Source organism: Primulina eburnea, chromosome 10, assembly GCF_022965805.1.
Source record: "Primulina eburnea isolate SZY01 chromosome 10, ASM2296580v1, whole genome shotgun sequence".
Lineage (NCBI taxonomy): Eukaryota > Viridiplantae > Streptophyta > Magnoliopsida > Lamiales > Gesneriaceae > Primulina > Primulina eburnea.
Genome location: NC_133110.1, coordinates 1,462,465 through 1,482,276, shown reverse-complemented (window position 1 = coordinate 1,482,276; position 19,812 = coordinate 1,462,465). Strand labels below are relative to the sequence as shown.

Sequence of the window (19,812 nt, the reverse complement as noted above, 5' to 3'; positions counted from 1 at the left end):
GAAAATATAAAACAAAATCATATATCCCACAAAAATTATTGTTTTTATATAGTTTTCCTTGAGATATTTTGTTAAAGACATAATGCATGTTAGTTTGCTTAGATTACTTAGTTCGAAACGACTTAGAAAATATTAAAAATTATGAAATGTTTCTTCGTTTTTAGCTTATATCTCAGAATATAAAGAGATAAAAAAATTTATTTATTGGGACAAATGTATTTCCAGACTTCTGTCTATAAATCAGTATTCAAATTTTTTTACAACATTATTATATTCTCTATTCAAATTTTTTTATTTAAATTGAATGAAGGTATTTGAATTGAGTTTTTATGTGCTTGATTATATTATTTTTGTAGTATTATTTATCGTGATATTAATAGGTGGACTAAAAAAATTGGTGCATCTATGAGTCCTCTGGTGGACGACAAACATGAATAAATTGTTAAGAGATAATATCAAGTATATTTTTGGCAAACGATTTTGTTCTAATTAAATGATTATCCATGAATCTAAATTTAAATTGTATAACAAGTTAACGTATGTTTTGTCGTCGCCAGATATATTTTGTCAACGGTATAATATTTTTCTTTGATTTAACAAAATTGTGTGACTTCGTATTATATTTTTATTTCTTAAGGTTTTATTAAAGGATTTTTCATGATGATTTTGAGGTACCATTTTTTCCTTTGTGTGTTTTTTTAAAAAAGTAAAATATTTATGAAACCATGAAGTTAATAAGGCAAGGCGCCTTCTCTTTATTTGAAAAAAAAATATTGAAATATTTATAAAATATTTGAATAATATGAGTTAGTATTTAATTTGAGAGTGATTTATGATTTTTGTTGCTCGTATATACTTCAATTTCTTTGTTATTGTACTAAATAAATTATTTTTGAACTTTGAGTTATCATTTTTTTTATGGAGGTTGTTTGTATCATGAATTTATTAAATTCATTTTGTTTAGTATTGTTGGCGGCAATTGATTTTTCTGAAATTCTATTATTTGTCTTGTTTTTTATACGAAAATATGTATGAGAGTACACCAATCAAAACCACATATTTTGGGTTTTATGTTCTACGAAGAGGGTAATATATGATTTTTGGGAATTATATAATTTATTAGTTTTTCATACATGTAGTTAAGAAATGAATCAAATTTTGAACAAAAAATTTATGACAAACATAATGGATAAAAAAACATGTTAAAAATATCAATGTTTCGTATTACTATGTCCTCATTTCTTTATGATATAATTGAAACACATTTTTTTAGATATTTGAAATTAGGTCTAACTAAGTGACATGAAACATATACATATATATTTGAAGGCATATTTAAAGCAAAATATTAAGATCAATAATTATTCATATTTAAATTTCAACGCAGCACAATGAAGAAGAAATTGGAAAATTGTATGTGTAAACCTTTAAGGGTTATATATAGTGATTATGTTGCTACTTAATGGTTTGCAAAATATTGATGCCATGTAAAATATCAATATTTCTCAAAGAATAAATAAAAAAGAAAAAATTCTTCATTCAGAAAAAAAAAATACATGAAAAAAAATTGTGTATAATTATCATTCTATTTTTAATGGTATGAGAACAATTTTAAAGCTTTGTGGACAAAATAGATCAATTTTGTGCATTTTTGGTAAATTGGGACATTGAGCCGGTTGCACTTTATTTCTTCCAATATTATCTCGATAGATTTCGAGGTGGCTAAGAAGTAAAGATGATCATATACTTGCTGAGTATACTAAAATGTTTATATGTATATTATAACAAAATACGACAAAGAGTTGTTGAATTATCAAAATCAACCAAGACGTATATTGAAAAGTGTGTCATGTGGATAAGATAACTTCTCCGATTCATATACCATTTATGGTCATGATTTTTGATTTTGTGGCTTGGTAATTTGTTTCATGTGATAAATGCTATTAACCATATTTTAATTCATTTAAATATTATAAAAATTTCTTACTTATATTTCCAACAATTTAGTTGTTCACGTGCAACGCACGTGCACTTTTCTAGTCTACCCAAAAACCCGACTTTTATTTAATTTTTTTTTAAAAAAAATAGATATGAGCTTATTTGGAGAGCCCCAAATTTTGGCCTTTTAAAGACCCAATTACAACAGTTAAAAACTTGTCAATTAATTGTTGGAGTTTAGGATGTTAACCGGAAATATTTTCAAATTCATTATTAATATCTCCATTATATTTGATCTTGTCCATCTTATGATGATTTAAATTTTTATACGATAAATCTGATTATTTTTTTGATTTAAATAATTTAAATTGTGCTATTAAAGTTCACATTGAAGATTTGAAAATATTCAATTATATTTTGAAGAATAGTGTTGAAATGTCTACAGCTGAAAGTGCTACTGAAATATTATTGTAATACTCCTCGTTTTAAATCTTAAAAATTAGATATTTAAAATAAGTTTATAATGGACTTATAATAGATTTATATAGCAATTTAGGTTAATCATTTTCGTAAAGCGAGGAAACATACGAAGTAGTTACTGTGAGGGTCTATTGTGCAATTATAAGCCCATTCTGACGGGCTCGGGGCGTGACAAGAACATTATGTCTCAGAGAAGAAATTCTTTCTTTGCTAACAGAAGCAGACAATCATGCAACTAGAAGTTTAGGCCAAGTGGAACGCAACTATTTCATTTAAAATTCTTTTGCATTTCAACCATTGAGTGATGGGCTCAGCGCATGCGGTCATGAATATATGTAGGAGCATTGTAGCTTTTTCATCAATCTTTGTATTCAAAGTCAGATTTCATTCTCACCTCTGTAAGTGCTGCGTACTGTACATGTGGATCCATGTTCATGTCAGTTCTTGATTTGCATGCTCTGTGGTAGAAATGGCTGTTGTTGCCACCAATGAACATATCAGTATCATGTTTATTTTACAGGTCGGATCATTAACTGGTGAAGGAGTTTCAAGTGCAAGAATCACACTAGAAAAGAAAAACGATAATGACAAACAAAGCACAAAAAAGAATATATTGCAAGCATATGTATATGGTTGACACTAACAAATTGTACTAAGCTATTTTGTGGTGGAGCTGCGAGGACTAATCCCCAAATTAGATGGACCAACTTGATCTCCTCCAGAACTCCTTGGACTAGAAGATCCTTTTCCAACAATATTCAATTGGTGATCTCCTCTTAGTTCACTAACCCGTGAACTATATGCTACTCTCTCGGTTGACCCGCGTGGGCTCTGCATCGCAAGTGTAGGCTCTTTTCCAGGGGTTGCTGATGAGCTCGTCACTTTTGGACTGAAAATATGCCTTACCTCACCTCGACTTCTTGTAATAATTCCATCTAATATCTCCTCACCTTCAGCAAACGAAACTCTTCGTTCTCCCTCCTGCATTCATTACAATTTTCATTTGTTGTCAAACTAACATCAGAGTTTTGTTGTTGGGGAAACAAAAAAAAAAGGTATTACCGGTGCAAGGTTGAATGGTACAGCCGGTGCCTCTTCATATTCTGCAGCATCTAAATCTTGAAGATGTGCACCTTTGAAAAACTTTGGTAGCATGTATTGTCTTACGGGTACCAGAAGCATGATTAGAAGAGGGAATAGGACTCCGGCAATCGGAACCCATGTAAGACCAAAACAAAGAAGCAAATATGTTGTCTGGAATATCGTGAATGCTGCGATTGTCTTGAAAGGCACAGTCTCCACAAAGGTGGCATGGTAGTCTTCCAAAACTCTGCCAAAACACACACATAAAAAAATATAAATTCAGTGGCTCTAAGAACACTTTGGCTCTTCTAAAAAGGAAGGAATGAAATGTGTGAATCATTGGATTACTTGTATCTTCTGCTTGGCGCAGTGAAAAGCAGTAGTATCCTTTCCCAGAACTGGTTACCGGGTAAGCTTTCGATGGCCATGAAAGCAAAATACCCCCAGAGAACAGAGGTTGGGATCATTCTCAAGGCTGGCATGGCAGCAACGCATCCTCCCACCAAAATGGCTTGAAACAAGTTGCTCACACGCTGTTCTTTCACCTCAACAGGCAGTAAGTCGTCAATCTCCTTTTCAACATCAAAAACTGTTTCATCCACTGGAGCGTCAAAGCTTCCCATGCTCGACGCTAACTGAACAGTTGACTCTTTCAACTCCTTTAGCCCCTGTTCAACAATTTTCGTAATTGTTCTAGTACACGGAGTGCAAGAGCTAACACAAAGAAGTAGATAAATAGTTGCATACTCTATGTGATGACTCCTGGTAGATGAGAGGAGTCTGTATTTGTTGATAAGCTTCTTGCATGTTCCCATACAACTGTCCCAAGCTCGAGTTTGTTTTCATACTTTGGCGTGCCGTAGAAACAAGCCGATTCCTGAGCAACTGCGTTAGTTCAAGAGAAAAACTTCAGTGTTAGGACTTCATGGATACATGGTAATTGTTGAAACAGTTCATCCAAAAGTTATGCATGGAGGTGGCACAATAAATAGTTTTATGCATTTCACACCCCTGCACGTGTAAGCTGGAGCCAGGAAATATATATCCAACGCATGCCCATGTAAGTTAAAGTATATTAGATAACAACAGATCATATATATATCCAACGCATGCCCAAGGTATTTGCTCTCGGAGGATTTTACAATCAAAACAACAGATCATATTTCACCTGATGTTTAAGAGTGGCCAGAGCTTTTGTATGCATTGGGGACTGTGGGATTACACCATTTGATGGTGGGATTCCAAGGAGACCGCACACTAATGTCTGTCAACAACAACAAATATTAACATCTTATATAATTCAAGAAACAAGTACAGCTGTAGATGCATGCAAGATGTTAAACGAGTCGCGCATATAGATACCAGAAATCCAAGAAGCAGTAAATCATAATGGAAAGAAGAAGGTTTCCGCAAATTGAACTCTTTCTGTTGAGCGAGCTGAGACGCTACACTGTGGTCAAAATAGTATAGTACTGCGATCATTGTTGCAGGTATAAAAGCCCCAAGTATGTAGAGAATGGGTACGTTCAGCATATCCTGTTAAATTTGACAGCAAATCATCATGTTCCACAACGAGAAAGAAAACAGTCAATGACCAAAACATTGTGAATAAGCAAGGGGCCGGCATGCCTTAATCACTGTCCAGTTCTCATATGCCCCCGGTGACCATGGATTTGGGCTCATGAGACGTCGTGGAATCCCTTTCGGTACGGTTGAAGCAGGCATGTAGGATACCGCTGTCCACACCAATACCATCAATGGCACCCCATAATCCGCAATAAGGCTCCGAAGCCAACCTACATGGAAATAATAAACAATTTTATGCATGATATACAACTGCTCGATTGCGAAAAAAGATAAAAAAAAATAAAAAATAAAAAAATACGCCCTTTGTTTATGTTAAAAAGATCTATTTCTGATCCTCACCTGACCCATATCGCCATGACCTTGCTTTTCGACTTCTTAATGCAGTCAGTAGCAGACCAAATGACAGAACCAAGGCGAACATGCCATTCGCAAACCTCCATGAGGGTATAAATTCAGTAAGCCCAGCATCTTCCCTCTTTGGTATGCGGAACTCCTCCACCAGTCCCTTTACACAAATCATCACAAGGTCAACTTAATGTTTTTGTTTGAGTCGGATGATTCCATACAAATCAGTTTTCTTACTTTCACGGCTTGCTGCATGAAAAGCATGGCAATAAGCATTCCGAACAGTTCTCCGGCCACACGGGTGAACCTATTGATAATGGAGCACGCTCCTAAAATAGCCAGCAAAAACAACAAAGCTGCTGTCCAAACACAAACCCTGAAAAAGTTGTGTGTTACATATTGAGGTCGCACAAGGACACAAACATAAAATGAAACCAAATCAGGCTAACCATCCAGTCCATGCAAGAAAGAGTTCACGACCCAAATCCGGTCTTTGCTTGGCAAAGTTGAACATGAAGGTGTACATTAAGACAGTAGGCTCAGCAACTCCTAAAATTAGCAACGGTTGCCCTCCTATAATGGAGTGTATAATCCCACAAAATGCAGTGGATGCTAAAGTTTGAACTGCCGTTAAAATCCCATCTGCAGTTCATTCGAATAAAGCTATAAAGTCCAAAAATATCTCAAGGGTGTCGGCACATTTGCCTTTCATTGTGAAGCAATTTCTTGTGTACCTCGGCGTCTCAGCCCAAGCACATTACATCACACGCACACATACGGTTATATAAAGAAAATGAAAACACATTTTTGGTACCTGTATTCCTCTCAAGTTGTTCGCCAAAGGAAATCACTGGTATGGCCGAAGCAAAAAATATATAGGTGGTGGGAGCCAGCACCCTGAAATGATACATATAGCAATACTATCACACACAAAAATGTATTAGAACTTGAATGAACAAGTTGAGATATGAACCTGAAACCAGCCTTGAATCCACCAATCCAATCTTGCTTGTAACAGAGCAGCCTCCCTTGAACATCATTCTTAATCCCACGAAACGGCACAAACGTCTCTTCCATGCTGATTGCTACGATGGGTTGTCAGGATTTGCTTGCCTATTCGAATAAACTCCGCCGCATTGCCTTTGAATGGCACAAAAATAAACTCAAGAATCCAAGATTTGCATGCTGATGGGGAGTCTGGGAACTGCTGTACTTTGAATAAGTAAGTAGATCGATTACCAGTGAAGGTGGGCTGAAATCAAAGTTGATGTAATGTAGTAAGCATTGAAGTGTGCGATGATTATTATATAGAGTTATAATTAAGCTAGTGGTTGTCCACTGTAGAGAGAAGAGGAGAGGAGAGGCAAGTAAGCGGGTCAAAAGGGATATTTAGAACGCGCCACATAGTATTCAATAGTAAAAGACAGTTCAGCACAAGCTGGCGGGGCTGTGATTTGCAGCATTTTCATTCATGCCAGTGATTCTTGTTATGTTCCTATATATATATATATATATATATATATATATATATATATATATATATATATATATATATATATATATATATATATATATATATCTCTGTGTGTGTGTGTGTGTGAAGAAATTGTTAAAACTGGAAAAGAAAGAAGCAAAGACGAGTGAGTTTGGGGTTTAAGGTAATGTTTTTATTAGAGTTGGATTTGATTAATTATCAACTTTATATAGTGTTTACTTGAAATTTTATGGATCAAAAAAAATTTATGGGCACGATTTTAATTTGTTTCATGAATGCTTTTTTTATTCATTTTGATTTATCCTCACCGTGATTCTTATTAATTATTATTTAAACTTCACAAATTAATATAAAAATATTTGATAAAATAGTTTATGAAAATATATTTATAATTTATATGTATTTTTAGCCAAATCAGATATAGTTATATTACAATCCCGATATTTTTTAGAAATGTTGTATGCTTGACTATATGAACGAAATTTTATTTAACCACCCTTAAAAAATAGAAGAAATAGAATTTGAACAATATTAATTATAAAAGTTTTATATATTTCTTACTAAAAAAACGCCGTACTCCGAAGGTATCTACTGACTACTACCCAAGCCATGTTTTTCTGATCTGTAACATGTCTTTGTTTAATACCAAGAAAAGTATTTTATTCTTGTTAATTTACTATCGGAGTTGTTGGTTGGTAGAAAATACGGGAAATTGGCCTTCAATCCTAAGTCGTAGATTTTTTTGTTTTCAGTTTCTAGGTACTTTTTTAGTACCACATTTCCACATGAAGTATACCATATTTCCACATGAAATGTACAACATTTTGTATGACATAGTATCACAATTTTGTGGGTGGGGAGTGAACCCAAAAAAATGTTTTGATTGAGAATTTTTCACCAACTTCCCTTATAAAATACTCATATCAATGTTTTCATGGATACTGATTGTGGTATCTGTATAAACACTGTTGATGCAATGTTTTACTTATTTGATGAACCTAAGAAATGCATTCAATAGATAAACGTCATTTCAACGATGTTCATCTAGATATCACATGTCTCAATAAATGCTCCTAAGGTCGATTTTCATAACTCCGCTCCCCAGTTATCTCTCTCTATACATATATATATATATATATATATATATATATATATATATATGTGTGTGTGTGTGTGTGTGTAACTTCATAATATTTTTTTTTTTTTTTTTTTTTGGGTATCTTAGCTTTAGATTCTTGATTATTAGACCAAATTAATTCGAAACTAGACCGATCGAGTTCGTTTTGGGAGAAGATCTCCGGAGCATATGTCTTCTGATCCGAGGATCCATGATCTTAATTAAGACCGATAAATCTTGGCACATGATGTATACATGTAGACTAAATTCTAATATAAAGATTAAGTCTTTTGTGAGTCATCAGACGGTCCCATGAAAATGTATGTATAATATAAAAGATAATAAATATATTTATACATTATATATTAAATGTAATGATCAAATAATGTTAGAGTAATTATTTTTTATTCTACCAGAATGTTGGAGTTTTTGTTTTTGTTTTTGTTTTTATTTTTTGCCAATATTTTTGACATGGTATATATAAATTCGTACTCCGTTGATGAATGATAAGTGTCGGTGTAAATTCAAAATAATTATTTACCAATAAAAAGTAATTTCAACTAGCTAAGACACGATCATGCACGTGGCTCCCAAGTAAGCATAAGCGTCGTCCATTATTTAATTGAATTGATTTGGATTTAACTTAATCTAACAAAATTTTATTGTATTAAGAGCAAAAATATTTGCTCTTATATTTAATAAATAAAAACTGAAAATGAAGATTAATTCAATTATATATAATTATCGACATTAATGAAACTTTTAATAATATGGTATTAGTTTCAATAATTGACGGAATATGATGAGTGACAAAAAAAATTTGATTTTGTACAAAAAAGATCCGAATATTTAGAATATTCATTTCAAAAGCATACCCTAAATTTTAAATTGTAGTCATTTGAGGCTTATTTCAAGTTATAGCAAAAAGAATCAACGGAAGGCGTAGATGCATATGCTTGACCTTATAATCATACTATTATTACAAATAATTTAATCCACTATTTTGTATATATAAACAATACCTACTACTTTGCCATAGGCTGATAGGCACATATAAAAAAGTGGTTAAATAATTTTGTCGTGGATCTAAAATTTGTGACAGCATGAGTATAAAATTAGAATGATGCACTTTCTCTGTCATTTTTTTTTAAATGACGACCAAACTTGTAAACACTATTTTTCGATACATACTAATTAAATCTTTATGCTAATGTGATAGTCTGTAAACCACGTTAACCAGATAAATTATATTGAACAAATCTTATGTGACAGATTCACCCGAGAAATTATCGGACATTAAAAATCAAATTCATGATTATTTGTCAAATACTCACAAACTCTCACATTATCAAGTTTTTTTTTTATAATATCTATAGTTTTGCTATGCCGAGCACACTGATGAGGCGACAAATATATGTTAGATATACAGTTTCGTGACATCTAATAAGAATACGACATATCATTTATGTTCACATAAGTGAATACCGAATGTGTGCAATATAGCAAAATTTTACGTGTGTGTATATGACATTAATAATTGCATTTGTAAATGGCTAGTGTCGATGCATCAATATCATATTACCAAAAGAACGGTGGAAAATTGTTCAACTTTTATTCAATCATGAATAACTTCCTAAAGGAAAAACCTATTTTTGAAAAATTGTAATAACATGAATTAATAAGATATACAAAAACATGCACACACAATATAATATACATCATCATGAACAACAACAAACAACAAAATATAAAGTACTTGAGAAGGGAATCTCTTTTGATTCAAAAGTGCCCATCACCTAACCGTATTTTTTTTTAAAAAAAATATTCTTCAGTACTCATATTTCTAGGTTCATGACACGTTAGTGATAAATTATTACTACAAATAATCAATTATTACCGTTGCTAGGATCCGTTCATTTTTTTTTAATGGAGGGCATCTTTATATCTTTTTTCGAAAGATAGGCAGCCACTTAACTTAGTCATTACCATTTTTTTAGTTCTCTTTTTATCTTTTGACGTAGCAATCAAATCATCGTGTCTTGCAAAATCATTGAGAAATTTGAGGTGATGATAAAAAAAAAAACACTTATTGATACGATTAGTGAATTAAATATTTGACCGAGTGGTAGGGTATATACATTGTGAATTGAACAAGCTCCTAGTGGTGGGAATCATTTGGATCAATTCTTGTCATGTTACAGCGTGCATTATTTGAGGAATTGGTTATCTTGCTTTCTCCGAAATCATATATCCGTCTCACAAATGTATCTATATATTTTCATAAGAGTTTTTGTAATTTTTTTTACTACCTCATTGAGGTAGATAGGCCAGTTGGGTACTAGGTTAGTAAACGAGCCAAATGATATTACTACAGATGATGGATCCCAATCCAAAGAATGCTTTTTGTATTAAGGTGCGGTTGTCAAATCCATCCAACTTGTTTGGGCAATTTCATACAAATAGATTTGAAATCCCTCCATTTACATATTTAACTTGTGTATATCCTTACGATGGATTTCAAATTTCAACAAAATAGAATCATTTGAAATCATCTCTCAAATCCAAATCCTTTAATGAAAAAAGTCAACATGGACTTCATTCAATTGGTATTAATGTTTGTTTCTTTCAATCAAATCAATGCTAATTTTATTTTGTACTCAACCTATTGTCTTCCAACAGTAGAAATGTTTAATGGGAAATAGAGGAAAAATAAATTTACGAAAACTTCAAAACAACAACGTATGCTTCAATCAAGACTACGCTTCGACAATCCACGAGCATTGGAGCCCCTATGAGATCCCTAACTCGATACGATTAAAACCCATTGATTTCAGGCGATCGCAATATGGTCCAGGCGGCGTTTGTTTTTCCAATTATTTCCATTTTTAATTCGATTAACACGTTATCTAAGTTATCTATGTAACTCGCACATCCGAAACACGTTGTTTACCAGAACCTTAACCAAATCATTCGAGGGAAGAAGAAGATGATGAAGAAGAAACCTGATGGAGGATACTGAGGTGGAAGCAAGCAGTTGATCTGTCAACATTTCCGCCATAATTGGAACCAGTTCGCCGGAGCTTATCCCACTCCTGGGCGGTGCTGATTCTGTACACGAATTGCTCCTCATTTCCAATCCCATCTTTGGTGGTACTGGCAGCCATTGTTGTGTATGTAGTTCCCATCTCAGTAACCAAAGGGATAGTGATACAGTAATTTGGGCTTTTTAAACAACCCATTGGGCCTGACTTTCTCACCGATCTACCGTTGGGCCTACTTTTGTCATTGATCTAATAACTTAGCGTAAGCTAGAAAAATTATTTTAAAATCGATCGATAAAAAAAGTCCTTGTGGAAATTACACATTCAATTTCATAAGCTGGTATAAATTTGTTTTCAGTCCTTTAATTAGTTAAATTTTCATTTTTATACAATATATGTCTCTTTCTAATAATTTAATTTATATTTTGTCATAATGCTGACGTAAGAGTTGTAGCGTTGTATATTGCTAGTTTAACATTGATCATTGCCGATGTTGTACTAGGTATTGCTGATGCGTCTTGCATTACAATGATCAGGCTGGCATATCCCGCATACCTATTTGGCAAAAAAATTATCTAAGTTATGAATGAGTATTTTTATTTCTGTGTTTAAACTTTGTTTATTGTATTTGTTTATGTGTCATTTGAATTTGATAAGTGAAGGGTAGCTAATATATTAGTAGAGAAAAAGTTCTGAAGTAAATGGAAAATTATTGTTTCAAGCATAATCATTAGGTGGTTAGTTTATGGGATTAGTTGTAGTTACATGTTAATTATCTTTATTTAGTTTGTGGGATTGTGGGTTACATGTTAATTATCTTAATTTGAAGATTACACATGCACTCTATAAGGCGCTCTTGTTATTTTTTAAGTTCCAAAAATAATAATAACTAGGTTTTTAAATCAAATGTGCATTTTCACAGATATAATACTAAAATTAATGTTCTCTATTGTTATATAAAAAATAACAAGAATTATAAATTTAATTAATGTAAGTCTCATGAATTTTTAGATTGATATATGCTATATAATAAATTATTGAATATTAAAGAATTTAAAGTAATTACTCTAAAATGCTATTATTTACGATATAGTATAAAATACTCGTGTACGTGTACAAGTTCATTGAGTTGGTGCAAATTGCATGCAAGTCATGGTTCTATAATTTTATTCCTCAGCTGGCATATTCACCATTCATACTATTTATTAACAAGTGATGTTCCAATTGAATTTAAAATATCATTTTTTACAAAATAAAATTACCCTCATCAAAATATATTTTTTTAAAAAAAACTTCTAAGACAAGAAAAAATTCCAAAACAGAATAAATGAAATAAAATTTTATTAAGAAATTAAAAACAAAATAACTATCCAAATCAAATCAAATCAAATCAAACCAACCAACAATTTTTAAAAAAATATATACTAATTATACGTAAATATTTACTATCTAGGAAAAATATACTCTCAATACATGCAAAAATGCATCTTTTTGAATTACATTAATTAATATTATATATAATTTGAAATCTACATTAAATTGATATATTATTAATTAAAGATTATTGATTGGAGTTTTTAAAGAGATCGAGTCGATCATCAGCCAACTTCAATGAATATACAGTCTTCTTGTACTCCCCCCATGTAAAAGGCCTGTATTTACTAGGGTTTTCAAATGAGACTAGTTGGGGAAGAGGAGAAATGAGTGCTTCAAGGGGTGGCGCCGCGAAATACATGATGGACATCCGAGGTTTGCTCATCTTTGGCGCTAGCTCCGCCCTATGTCTTACGCTCACGAATCTCCCATTCGTCAGAGCATGAAAAGCATCGCCTATGAATACACAAAATTTATCGGAGTCAGGAGGAACCGGTATCCAAGAGATGCCATCGCGGGACAGAATCTGGAGTCCTCCGACCTCGTTGCTTCGCAATATGGTGAGGATTTGAGGGTCTGAATGCTCTCCAAATCCAATTCTTGGAGAAGAAGAACTAATTGTAGGATAGTGGTTGATCCTAAAGCAGGAGTCACTGTTTGCATCTTGAATGAGGTTACTAAGATTAACGCCCTCTTCATAATAAGCTTGCATGGGTAATAGGCCTTGCGCTAATATATCAAGAATATCACATGCCAGCTTCCTCACGCCTTCTATGTAATCATTCACAGCATAACTGCACACATGAAAATAATAATGATGAGTCGACCTATTCTCAGTTCAACGAAAAAAGTGCGAAAAAGTCAACTAGTTACTCGAAACTAAAACTAAATAGACAAATTTATGAGACTAATTCTAGTTGGAAGAAAGCAAAACAGTGTATTGTGAAAATTATATTTTCTTTACTAGAAGATGGACTCGTTTATAAATTGTTCGTGAAAACAGCTATGGAATATTCCTTCCATAACGGATCATGAGAATAAGAACATACATCATAAAACAAATTAGGCTAATTGATGACTTCATTGGCCATTATTAATCCGTTGCTAGCGATTGATCATCAACCATGTGTGTGAGCCGTCACAGATCATTCGATTCCAAGACTTTTAACCACATACTTTTCAGTTAATAATAAGCGGGGAAGTCCAAGTTAATTAACTGAGTAGAGCATTTAGGTACCTGAAGATTTTAGAATCAGAAGGAGCGATGGATTTCGATCTCAGAGAAACAGAGCGAGGATTGGCTTCGAGGAGCAGATACTCAAGGTCTCCCTTATCCCCGTTGAACCCGATATCCTTGCAACCATAACCGAAGGGCGTCGCCGGACCCGCGCGCAGTTTCTCCGACGCAGGTCTGGAGAAGAACTTCTTCCCTTCATCTTCAACTCTGGAGATGACATCACTCGAAACTCCGTGGTTCTTCACTTGGAAAAACCCTAGTTCCTCGCATGCTTTGATCATTAATCCGCACAGAGCAGACCTTTCCTCCCTCATATCTATAACTGGAATGCAGTTATTTATAGTTCCATTCACGCACGTCGGAGCATGGTCGTGGTTTATCGGACCGGGCACCACCATTGTGATTCTGTTTTGGAGAATGGAGTTTTGAGCGATGATGATTGAAGATCATGCAGGCGGAGCCTTGGTTATATAGAGGCTGATATATGGGGGATTTAAAGATAGGTGGCACCGCCTTTGGAAAGTATTTGTTTTATGTAAGGAAAAGTTAATTGGCGATGATCACTACTGAACAACAAAACCAGGCCACTAGCATAGGAAAATATAGGTGCAATCGAAATAACAGATCGAACTGAATTAATATAAAAATTATTTGGTTCTTGTTTGTTATGAAAATCTGGTTTCATTTCATAAAAGGTTGATTATTTCGATTTATTCGACATCAATATCAAGTTGGAAAAACGAATTAAAAAAAAAAAGAAAAATAAATTCCGTATTAACACTAAAATTTGAAAGAGTGAGTCTCATGTGAGACCGTCTCACGGGTCATAATCCGTGAGACGGGTCAACCCTACTCATATTCACAACAAAAAGTAATACTCTTAGCATAAAAAGTAATACTTTTTCATGGGTGACACAAATAAGAGATCTGTCTCACAAATATGACCCGTGAGACCGTCTCACACAAGTTTTTGCCAATGTGAAAATATAGATGTTCGAAAAAAAACAAACAAACATACATAAACAAAAAAAAACAATTTTTTCCTTTAATTTTGTGTGACTATATTCAATTAAGTTAGACTTCTTATAAAAATCTTTTATCCTAAATCTTAATTAAACAGTTGACATCATATAAGCATCTAACGTGGTCGATCATTATTCCCATTTCTCTTTGTCCTAACTTTTTGAATACTCTAGTTCATTTTATAAAAATGATTTTTGAAATTTCGTTCTTCGATCTATATAACTAATTTTTTAATTTGTTGGTTTAATATTTTTTAAATGAAAAAATTCGATCGTTCTGTTAATTAGGAAAAAAGTTTCGATTGACGTACTGTTTACTAGAAAAAAGTTCGATTGATTCGATTTGAAAAATCTAGTTAATTTGGTCAATAACCGAATTAATCAAATGCACACGTACCCTTCGTTTCAATAAATTTGGAGACGGCAGCAACAAAATCCAATGTTAGTATTCTAGCCTAAATTAATCAATGGCAGCTGAAAAGTTTCATTTATCAATTCAAAACGCGTCTCGTCTTGTTCCTCGGTCGCGTACTTCAAAGAATTCTTAATTAATTATTAATAATATAAGCACTGGACGGCAGAACTAAATGACTCATTCACGCCATTAACACAAATTTTTGAGTGAACTATATTATTATAGGATTCAATTAATATATTAAATTTTAGAGTGAAATATGATTTTACATATGAATGATTTTATGTAAAAAAAAAAAAAATCGTGTAATTTTTCCCAAATAATATTTATATCTGGATTTAAGTTTTGTTATATTTTATTTTCTCGTAAGATAAAATTTTAATCTTGAAGTGATTATTGAGGATAATAATTTGACTTATCGTTCGATTATATCATAAATATTTTGAACATTATATATTGACAAAAACTTGGGTGAGACGGTCTCACGAGTCGAATTTTGTGAGACATATATCTTATTTGACCATGAAAAAATATTACTTTTTATACTAAGAATATTACTTTTTATAGTGAATATCGGTAGAGTTGATCCGTCTCACAGATTAAGATTCGGGAGACTGTCTCACAAGACACCTACTCTTATATATTTGCATCTGCATTGACAAGCTTATTAATTTCTGAAAATATAAAATTAAATAAATATGGTTTGCGATTATGTATATATATATATATATATAGCTTTGAAATTCAACTCAGGGAGTCAAAACAGCAGAAGATGATGAAAAGTCACAAATGCATGCCCACCAAGATTTGTTTAATTTAATTGAAAGGACAAAAAGTGCATCTGTAGCTACCGGCCGGCCATGGTGGAGCATGCTTTTCGCTTCATTATTCAATTACCTGATCCCAAATTCGTATATCTTTTCGTCTCACCTTTTACCAATATTTCTCTATTTAATTTGTTTTTTTTAATTTTTAATTTGGTCATTAAATAACGAGTGAAATTGGAATGTTTGATTCACTGAAAATTAAACCAACAAGCTAAGGAATAGTTTTTGTGGGAACATTGTCGGGCCTTTCCAAGAATACTTCAATTGAGCACGCACGCACTCTATATTCCTCCTCCTTAACTAACGTTAACCCCTATAATAATTAATCGCTATTCGTCAGTCATAAAAGAAACAAAATCTCTTGTGAGACGGTCTCACGATTATTTATTTGTGAGACGGGTCAATTCTACCGATATTCACAATAAAAAATAATACTCTTAGCAGCAAAAGTGCTACTTTTTCATGAATGACACAAACTTAATTTTATAGTTAAATCGATTCTACCGGATCATTTTGGTTTGGTCGAAACTTTGTCCATCCCTATGCTAATTTTATTATTGTTTGATTAATTTGATTAATTCGGATGTATACCGGAATAATTGATTCAGTTTGGTTCCTGATGAAAATCTAGCAGTTTTGGTTTGGTAAAAAATATCCGGATTCATTTTCAGAAAATAATTAATAAAATTAGAAATTTTTTTATAAAAACCAATCTAAAAATATTGAATTTTCGTTTAAAACTCTACTTATTGGATTTAACCGGCACTTTATAAAATTAACCAGTATCAAAACGAATAAACTATTTTCTAAAAAGAATTTTGATCCAAAATTTCAAATTAAATCGGTTATGTCTCGCTTGATTTAATAAAAAAAAAAAAGAAATCAACCCGTGATTTTGGTAATATTATTTATTATTATATTAGTATTAATAATTTTGCTACTTCTAAAATGTCTAACATCATTATAATTAATTTATTTCGTAGGATTTTTTAATTTAAATAATAAAATTTCAGGCCTCATTTCCTTATTTATTTTTTTTAACAAACTCCGTCAACTCTACCGATATTCACAATAAAAAATAATACTCTTAGCATAACAGTAATACTTTTTCATTACATAAAAGTAATAATTTTTCATAGATGACCTAAATAAAAGATCCATCTCACAAAATACGATTTATGTTACTGTGTCAGGCAAGTTTTTGACATATATTATATAATTTGCTTTGAGAGGGCAAAATGGTAAAAGCCCCGAACCTTCCAGTTACATATGGATGGATGAGGCTAAGGTGTGGTGGTAATTGTTATCTGCGAGAGGTCATATGCGCATGTATTCTGACGAGTGACGAGAAAGCTCACCGGGATTAATTCAGCAAATATCATAGTTTAGATGCAGGCGCAGTTTGTGCTGAATGGCTTCCCGAAATGCTCGCAGTGCCCAAATTACTCCAACACGATGATCAGGAGGAGACCATCCGTCCAGTACTGCCAAAAAAACCAGCATGATCAGCAGCAAATCATCAGTAACAACTACTGGGCACCTCTCTCGCTCTCTCTTTTCGGCTGCGGTTTCTTTCTGGGTCCGTTGATCGATGGATTGCATTCGAGGGTGCATCTTGTAGTCTACCAGAATGGTGCGATCGACATCGGTTCTCTTCATACTAACATCTGGGTACGTAAGCATGTTTGAGTTGTATTTGGACATCGTTTACTATGTAATTTTTTTTATGTATGATTCGCATGTGGGCAGGCAGGTTCCTCCTCTGCTTGGACTGTTTTATTGCACAGTTGGATTACTTCAACTTTTTCTTGATGACAAGTTCAAATCTGCACCACCCGACGATGGCCCACAGAAAGTAGCTGCCTCATTAGTGTGCGTGCATGTCTTCTCTTTTATCAATTAGTCTTGGGATAAAAAGAAAGATGTTTAGTTCTATAATTAGTCAAAATTTGGTGTTAGTATAATAAATTGGCTTGTTTTGTGTTTCCGACCCTTATTCTATGTAATCTGAATGATGATGGGTAACATGATATCAGACATTGATATGCGAAACTGTGTCACCGCTTTGACAAAAAAAAGACTAAAATTTAATAACTTAGAGGCCCCAATACGATACGTGCATGATAGGCCAGCTTACTCGACCAAATTTCATTTTTTCCTTTGCTAACGTTATAGATATACACAGATGTATATATACTCAATGTGTTCTTGCTGCCCATGTATGACAAGCTTCTTTTTTTTTTTTTTTTTTTCAGAGCGCTTGTAGTGTTCATTGAGTTAAGTGCTGAGCTCTACAAAGCCGGAGTAGCAGACAACATTGAGGCCTACATATTATTTGCCGGAGCGGAATTAGCTTGGTTGCTGCTTGACAGAACCCGGCTTGGATTCGCACTCGCTTCTCTAGTCGGCCTTGCTTGCCCCCTCGCGGAAATTCCCATTATGAAGTACCTAATTTCTTAACTTGCGCGCGCGCACACACACATAAATAACATAACCGACCAATGAATTATTCAATATGCATGCATATGCAGTACAAGTTAAATGATATTGTAGAATATGGGACTGATTCGAAATCGGTTTGATCAGGTTATATAACCTATGGTATTATCCCGACGCAAATGTTGAGATATTTGGGCAGGTACGTAGGCAATACAGCATATAAATACAGAAAATTCTAGCTTGTTGGAGAAACTTTTCTTGACTTGACTGTATATATATATGTGGCTGCAGGGGCTGGTAACCTGGACCATGACTTGCTATTTTGTGTACACGCTTTTCTTGGTAAATCTAGCCCGTTGGCTCAGAACCCAACTAGACATTGGTGCAGCCCAAAACAACACACAGCAATGACCATTGGGGAATATTTATGGCGATATTTGAAGCCCAAACTATATATGTATGGATATCTATCATATTGATATAGATTAGTAGTTTTTTTTTTAAAAAAAAAAAAACATAGAGTAATTTCCTCCACATAAACCACATAATATATATTGCTAAATCATTAAGAATTTGACTAACAACTTAAGTGAAAACGTAACTGAATGCATAATCCTAAATTCTTTAAAATGTGTCTCGATTTTCTAAATTTGTACGTTTTTTTGTTATGGATGTCAATCCTATTGATAGATAACTATTTTTGTAATTAAAAAAAGTAAGTTAAAATATGCCAATATAATATATATGTATGCAGATTCGAATTTAAACATTAGTACAACGGGTAGGGCAAACTTGCTAGTATTGTGCCTAAACAAAAGCATTAGAATCCTCTAACTTAAAGTACACATGCAAGAAATTGAGGATGGATTGCACAGACAAAAAGAATATTTTAAATGAGAATAATTCAATGTGACCCCAGTCCCCACCGTGGAATTTGAAATTGAATCGATAGTTAGCTAGGTCGGCTCAAAACTTTTAGGCAAAAACTTGTGTGAGACGGTCTCACGGATCGTATTTGTGAGACGGATCTTTTATTTGGGTTACCCATGAAAAAGTATTTTTTTTTATGCTAAAAGTATTATTTTTTATTGTGAATATGGGTAGGATTGACCCGTCTCATAGATTATGATCCGTGAGACGGTCTCACGTGAGACTCATTCAAACTTTTAAGGCTGGGAGAAAATATTATAATTTTGGTCATATAATTTATATTTTCTTTTATTTTTATATTTGTGAACAACGAATTTTAATTTTTTCAGTACTGTTGTAATTTACCATTTTTTTCATTTTTTGTTGTGTTACGATAAATTTTCATTTTTAGTAATCTTTGTCCCGAGTCTATCATATCTGCAGTAAAAAAAATGAAAATAAAAAAATACAAGTAAAATGAAAAATATATAAATTACATGATT

The 19,812-nt window shown here is 32.9% G+C and overlaps 3 protein-coding genes across 6 annotated transcripts; 1 reads left to right on the top strand and 2 right to left on the bottom strand.

Annotated features, from left to right (window-relative positions):
* Window positions 1-3,015: 3,015 nt before the first annotated feature.
* On the bottom strand, window positions 3,016-11,235 carry LOC140842338 (probable boron transporter 2). 2 transcript variants are annotated; one of them, XM_073210144.1, is made up of 13 exons: window positions 11,048-11,235; window positions 6,407-6,685; window positions 6,248-6,330; window positions 5,883-6,075; window positions 5,671-5,809; window positions 5,428-5,593; window positions 5,131-5,297; window positions 4,864-5,037; window positions 4,670-4,765; window positions 4,249-4,386; window positions 3,850-4,169; window positions 3,481-3,748; window positions 3,016-3,399 (listed from the first exon to the last, which is right to left on the bottom strand). In XM_073210144.1, the coding sequence occupies exons 2-13, from the start codon at window positions 6,508-6,510 to the stop codon at window positions 3,076-3,078; spliced, it is 2,172 nt and encodes a 723-aa protein (XP_073066245.1). In that variant the 5' UTR covers window positions 6,511-6,685; window positions 11,048-11,235; the 3' UTR covers window positions 3,016-3,075. The 2 variants fall into 2 exon arrangements, with proteins under 2 accessions (XP_073066245.1, XP_073066244.1); XM_073210143.1 differs by lacking the exon at window positions 11,048-11,235 and having other exon boundaries at window positions 6,407-6,885.
* Window positions 11,236-12,647: 1,412 nt separating this feature from the next.
* LOC140803655 (gibberellin 2-beta-dioxygenase 6-like) lies at window positions 12,648-14,103 on the bottom strand. The gene is made up of 2 exons (XM_073159556.1): window positions 13,698-14,103; window positions 12,648-13,254 (listed from the first exon to the last, which is right to left on the bottom strand). The coding sequence occupies exons 1-2, from the start codon at window positions 14,093-14,095 to the stop codon at window positions 12,648-12,650; spliced, it is 1,005 nt and encodes a 334-aa protein (XP_073015657.1). The 5' UTR covers window positions 14,096-14,103.
* Window positions 14,104-17,204: 3,101 nt separating this feature from the next.
* Window positions 17,205-18,908, top strand: LOC140803548 (uncharacterized). Of its 3 annotated transcripts, XM_073159459.1 has the most exons (6): window positions 17,205-17,394; window positions 17,425-17,632; window positions 17,715-17,833; window positions 18,217-18,405; window positions 18,548-18,599; window positions 18,692-18,907. In XM_073159459.1, exons 1-6 carry the CDS (start codon window positions 17,351-17,353, stop codon window positions 18,809-18,811), a joined length of 732 nt encoding a protein of 243 aa, XP_073015560.1. In that variant the 5' UTR covers window positions 17,205-17,350; the 3' UTR covers window positions 18,812-18,907. The 3 variants fall into 3 exon arrangements, with proteins under 3 accessions (XP_073015560.1, XP_073015559.1, XP_073015561.1); XM_073159458.1 differs by having other exon boundaries at window positions 17,209-17,632; window positions 18,692-18,905; XM_073159460.1 differs by lacking the exon at window positions 17,205-17,394 and having other exon boundaries at window positions 17,494-17,632; window positions 17,711-17,833; window positions 18,692-18,908.
* Window positions 18,909-19,812: the final 904 nt, after the last annotated feature.

Excerpts from the sequence above, each read along its gene's own strand:
- LOC140842338 (XM_073210144.1), bottom strand. The coding sequence starts at position 6,510 with ATGGAAGAGACGTTTGTGCCGTTTCGTGGGATTAAGAATGATGTTCAA. Across the intron at positions 5,594-5,670 it reads TCATGCAGCAAGCCGTGAAA|GGACTGGTGGAGGAGTTCCG; the intron begins GTAAGAAAACTG and ends ATTTGTGTAAAG. Across the intron at positions 4,170-4,248 it reads ACCAGGAGTCATCACATAGA|GGGCTAAAGGAGTTGAAAGA; the intron begins GTATGCAACTAT and ends ATTGTTGAACAG.
- LOC140803655 (XM_073159556.1), bottom strand. The coding sequence starts at position 14,095 with ATGGTGGTGCCCGGTCCGATAAACCACGACCATGCTCCGACGTGCGTG. Across the intron at positions 13,255-13,697 it reads TCTGATTCTAAAATCTTCAG|TTATGCTGTGAATGATTACA; the intron begins GTACCTAAATGC and ends TCATGTGTGCAG.
- LOC140803548 (XM_073159458.1), top strand. The coding sequence starts at position 17,351 with ATGCAGGCGCAGTTTGTGCTGAATGGCTTCCCGAAATGCTCGCAGTGC. Across the intron at positions 17,834-18,216 it reads AAAGTAGCTGCCTCATTAGT|AGCGCTTGTAGTGTTCATTG; the intron begins GTGCGTGCATGT and ends TTTTTTTTTCAG. Across the intron at positions 18,406-18,547 it reads GCGGAAATTCCCATTATGAA|GTTATATAACCTATGGTATT; the intron begins GTACCTAATTTC and ends CGGTTTGATCAG.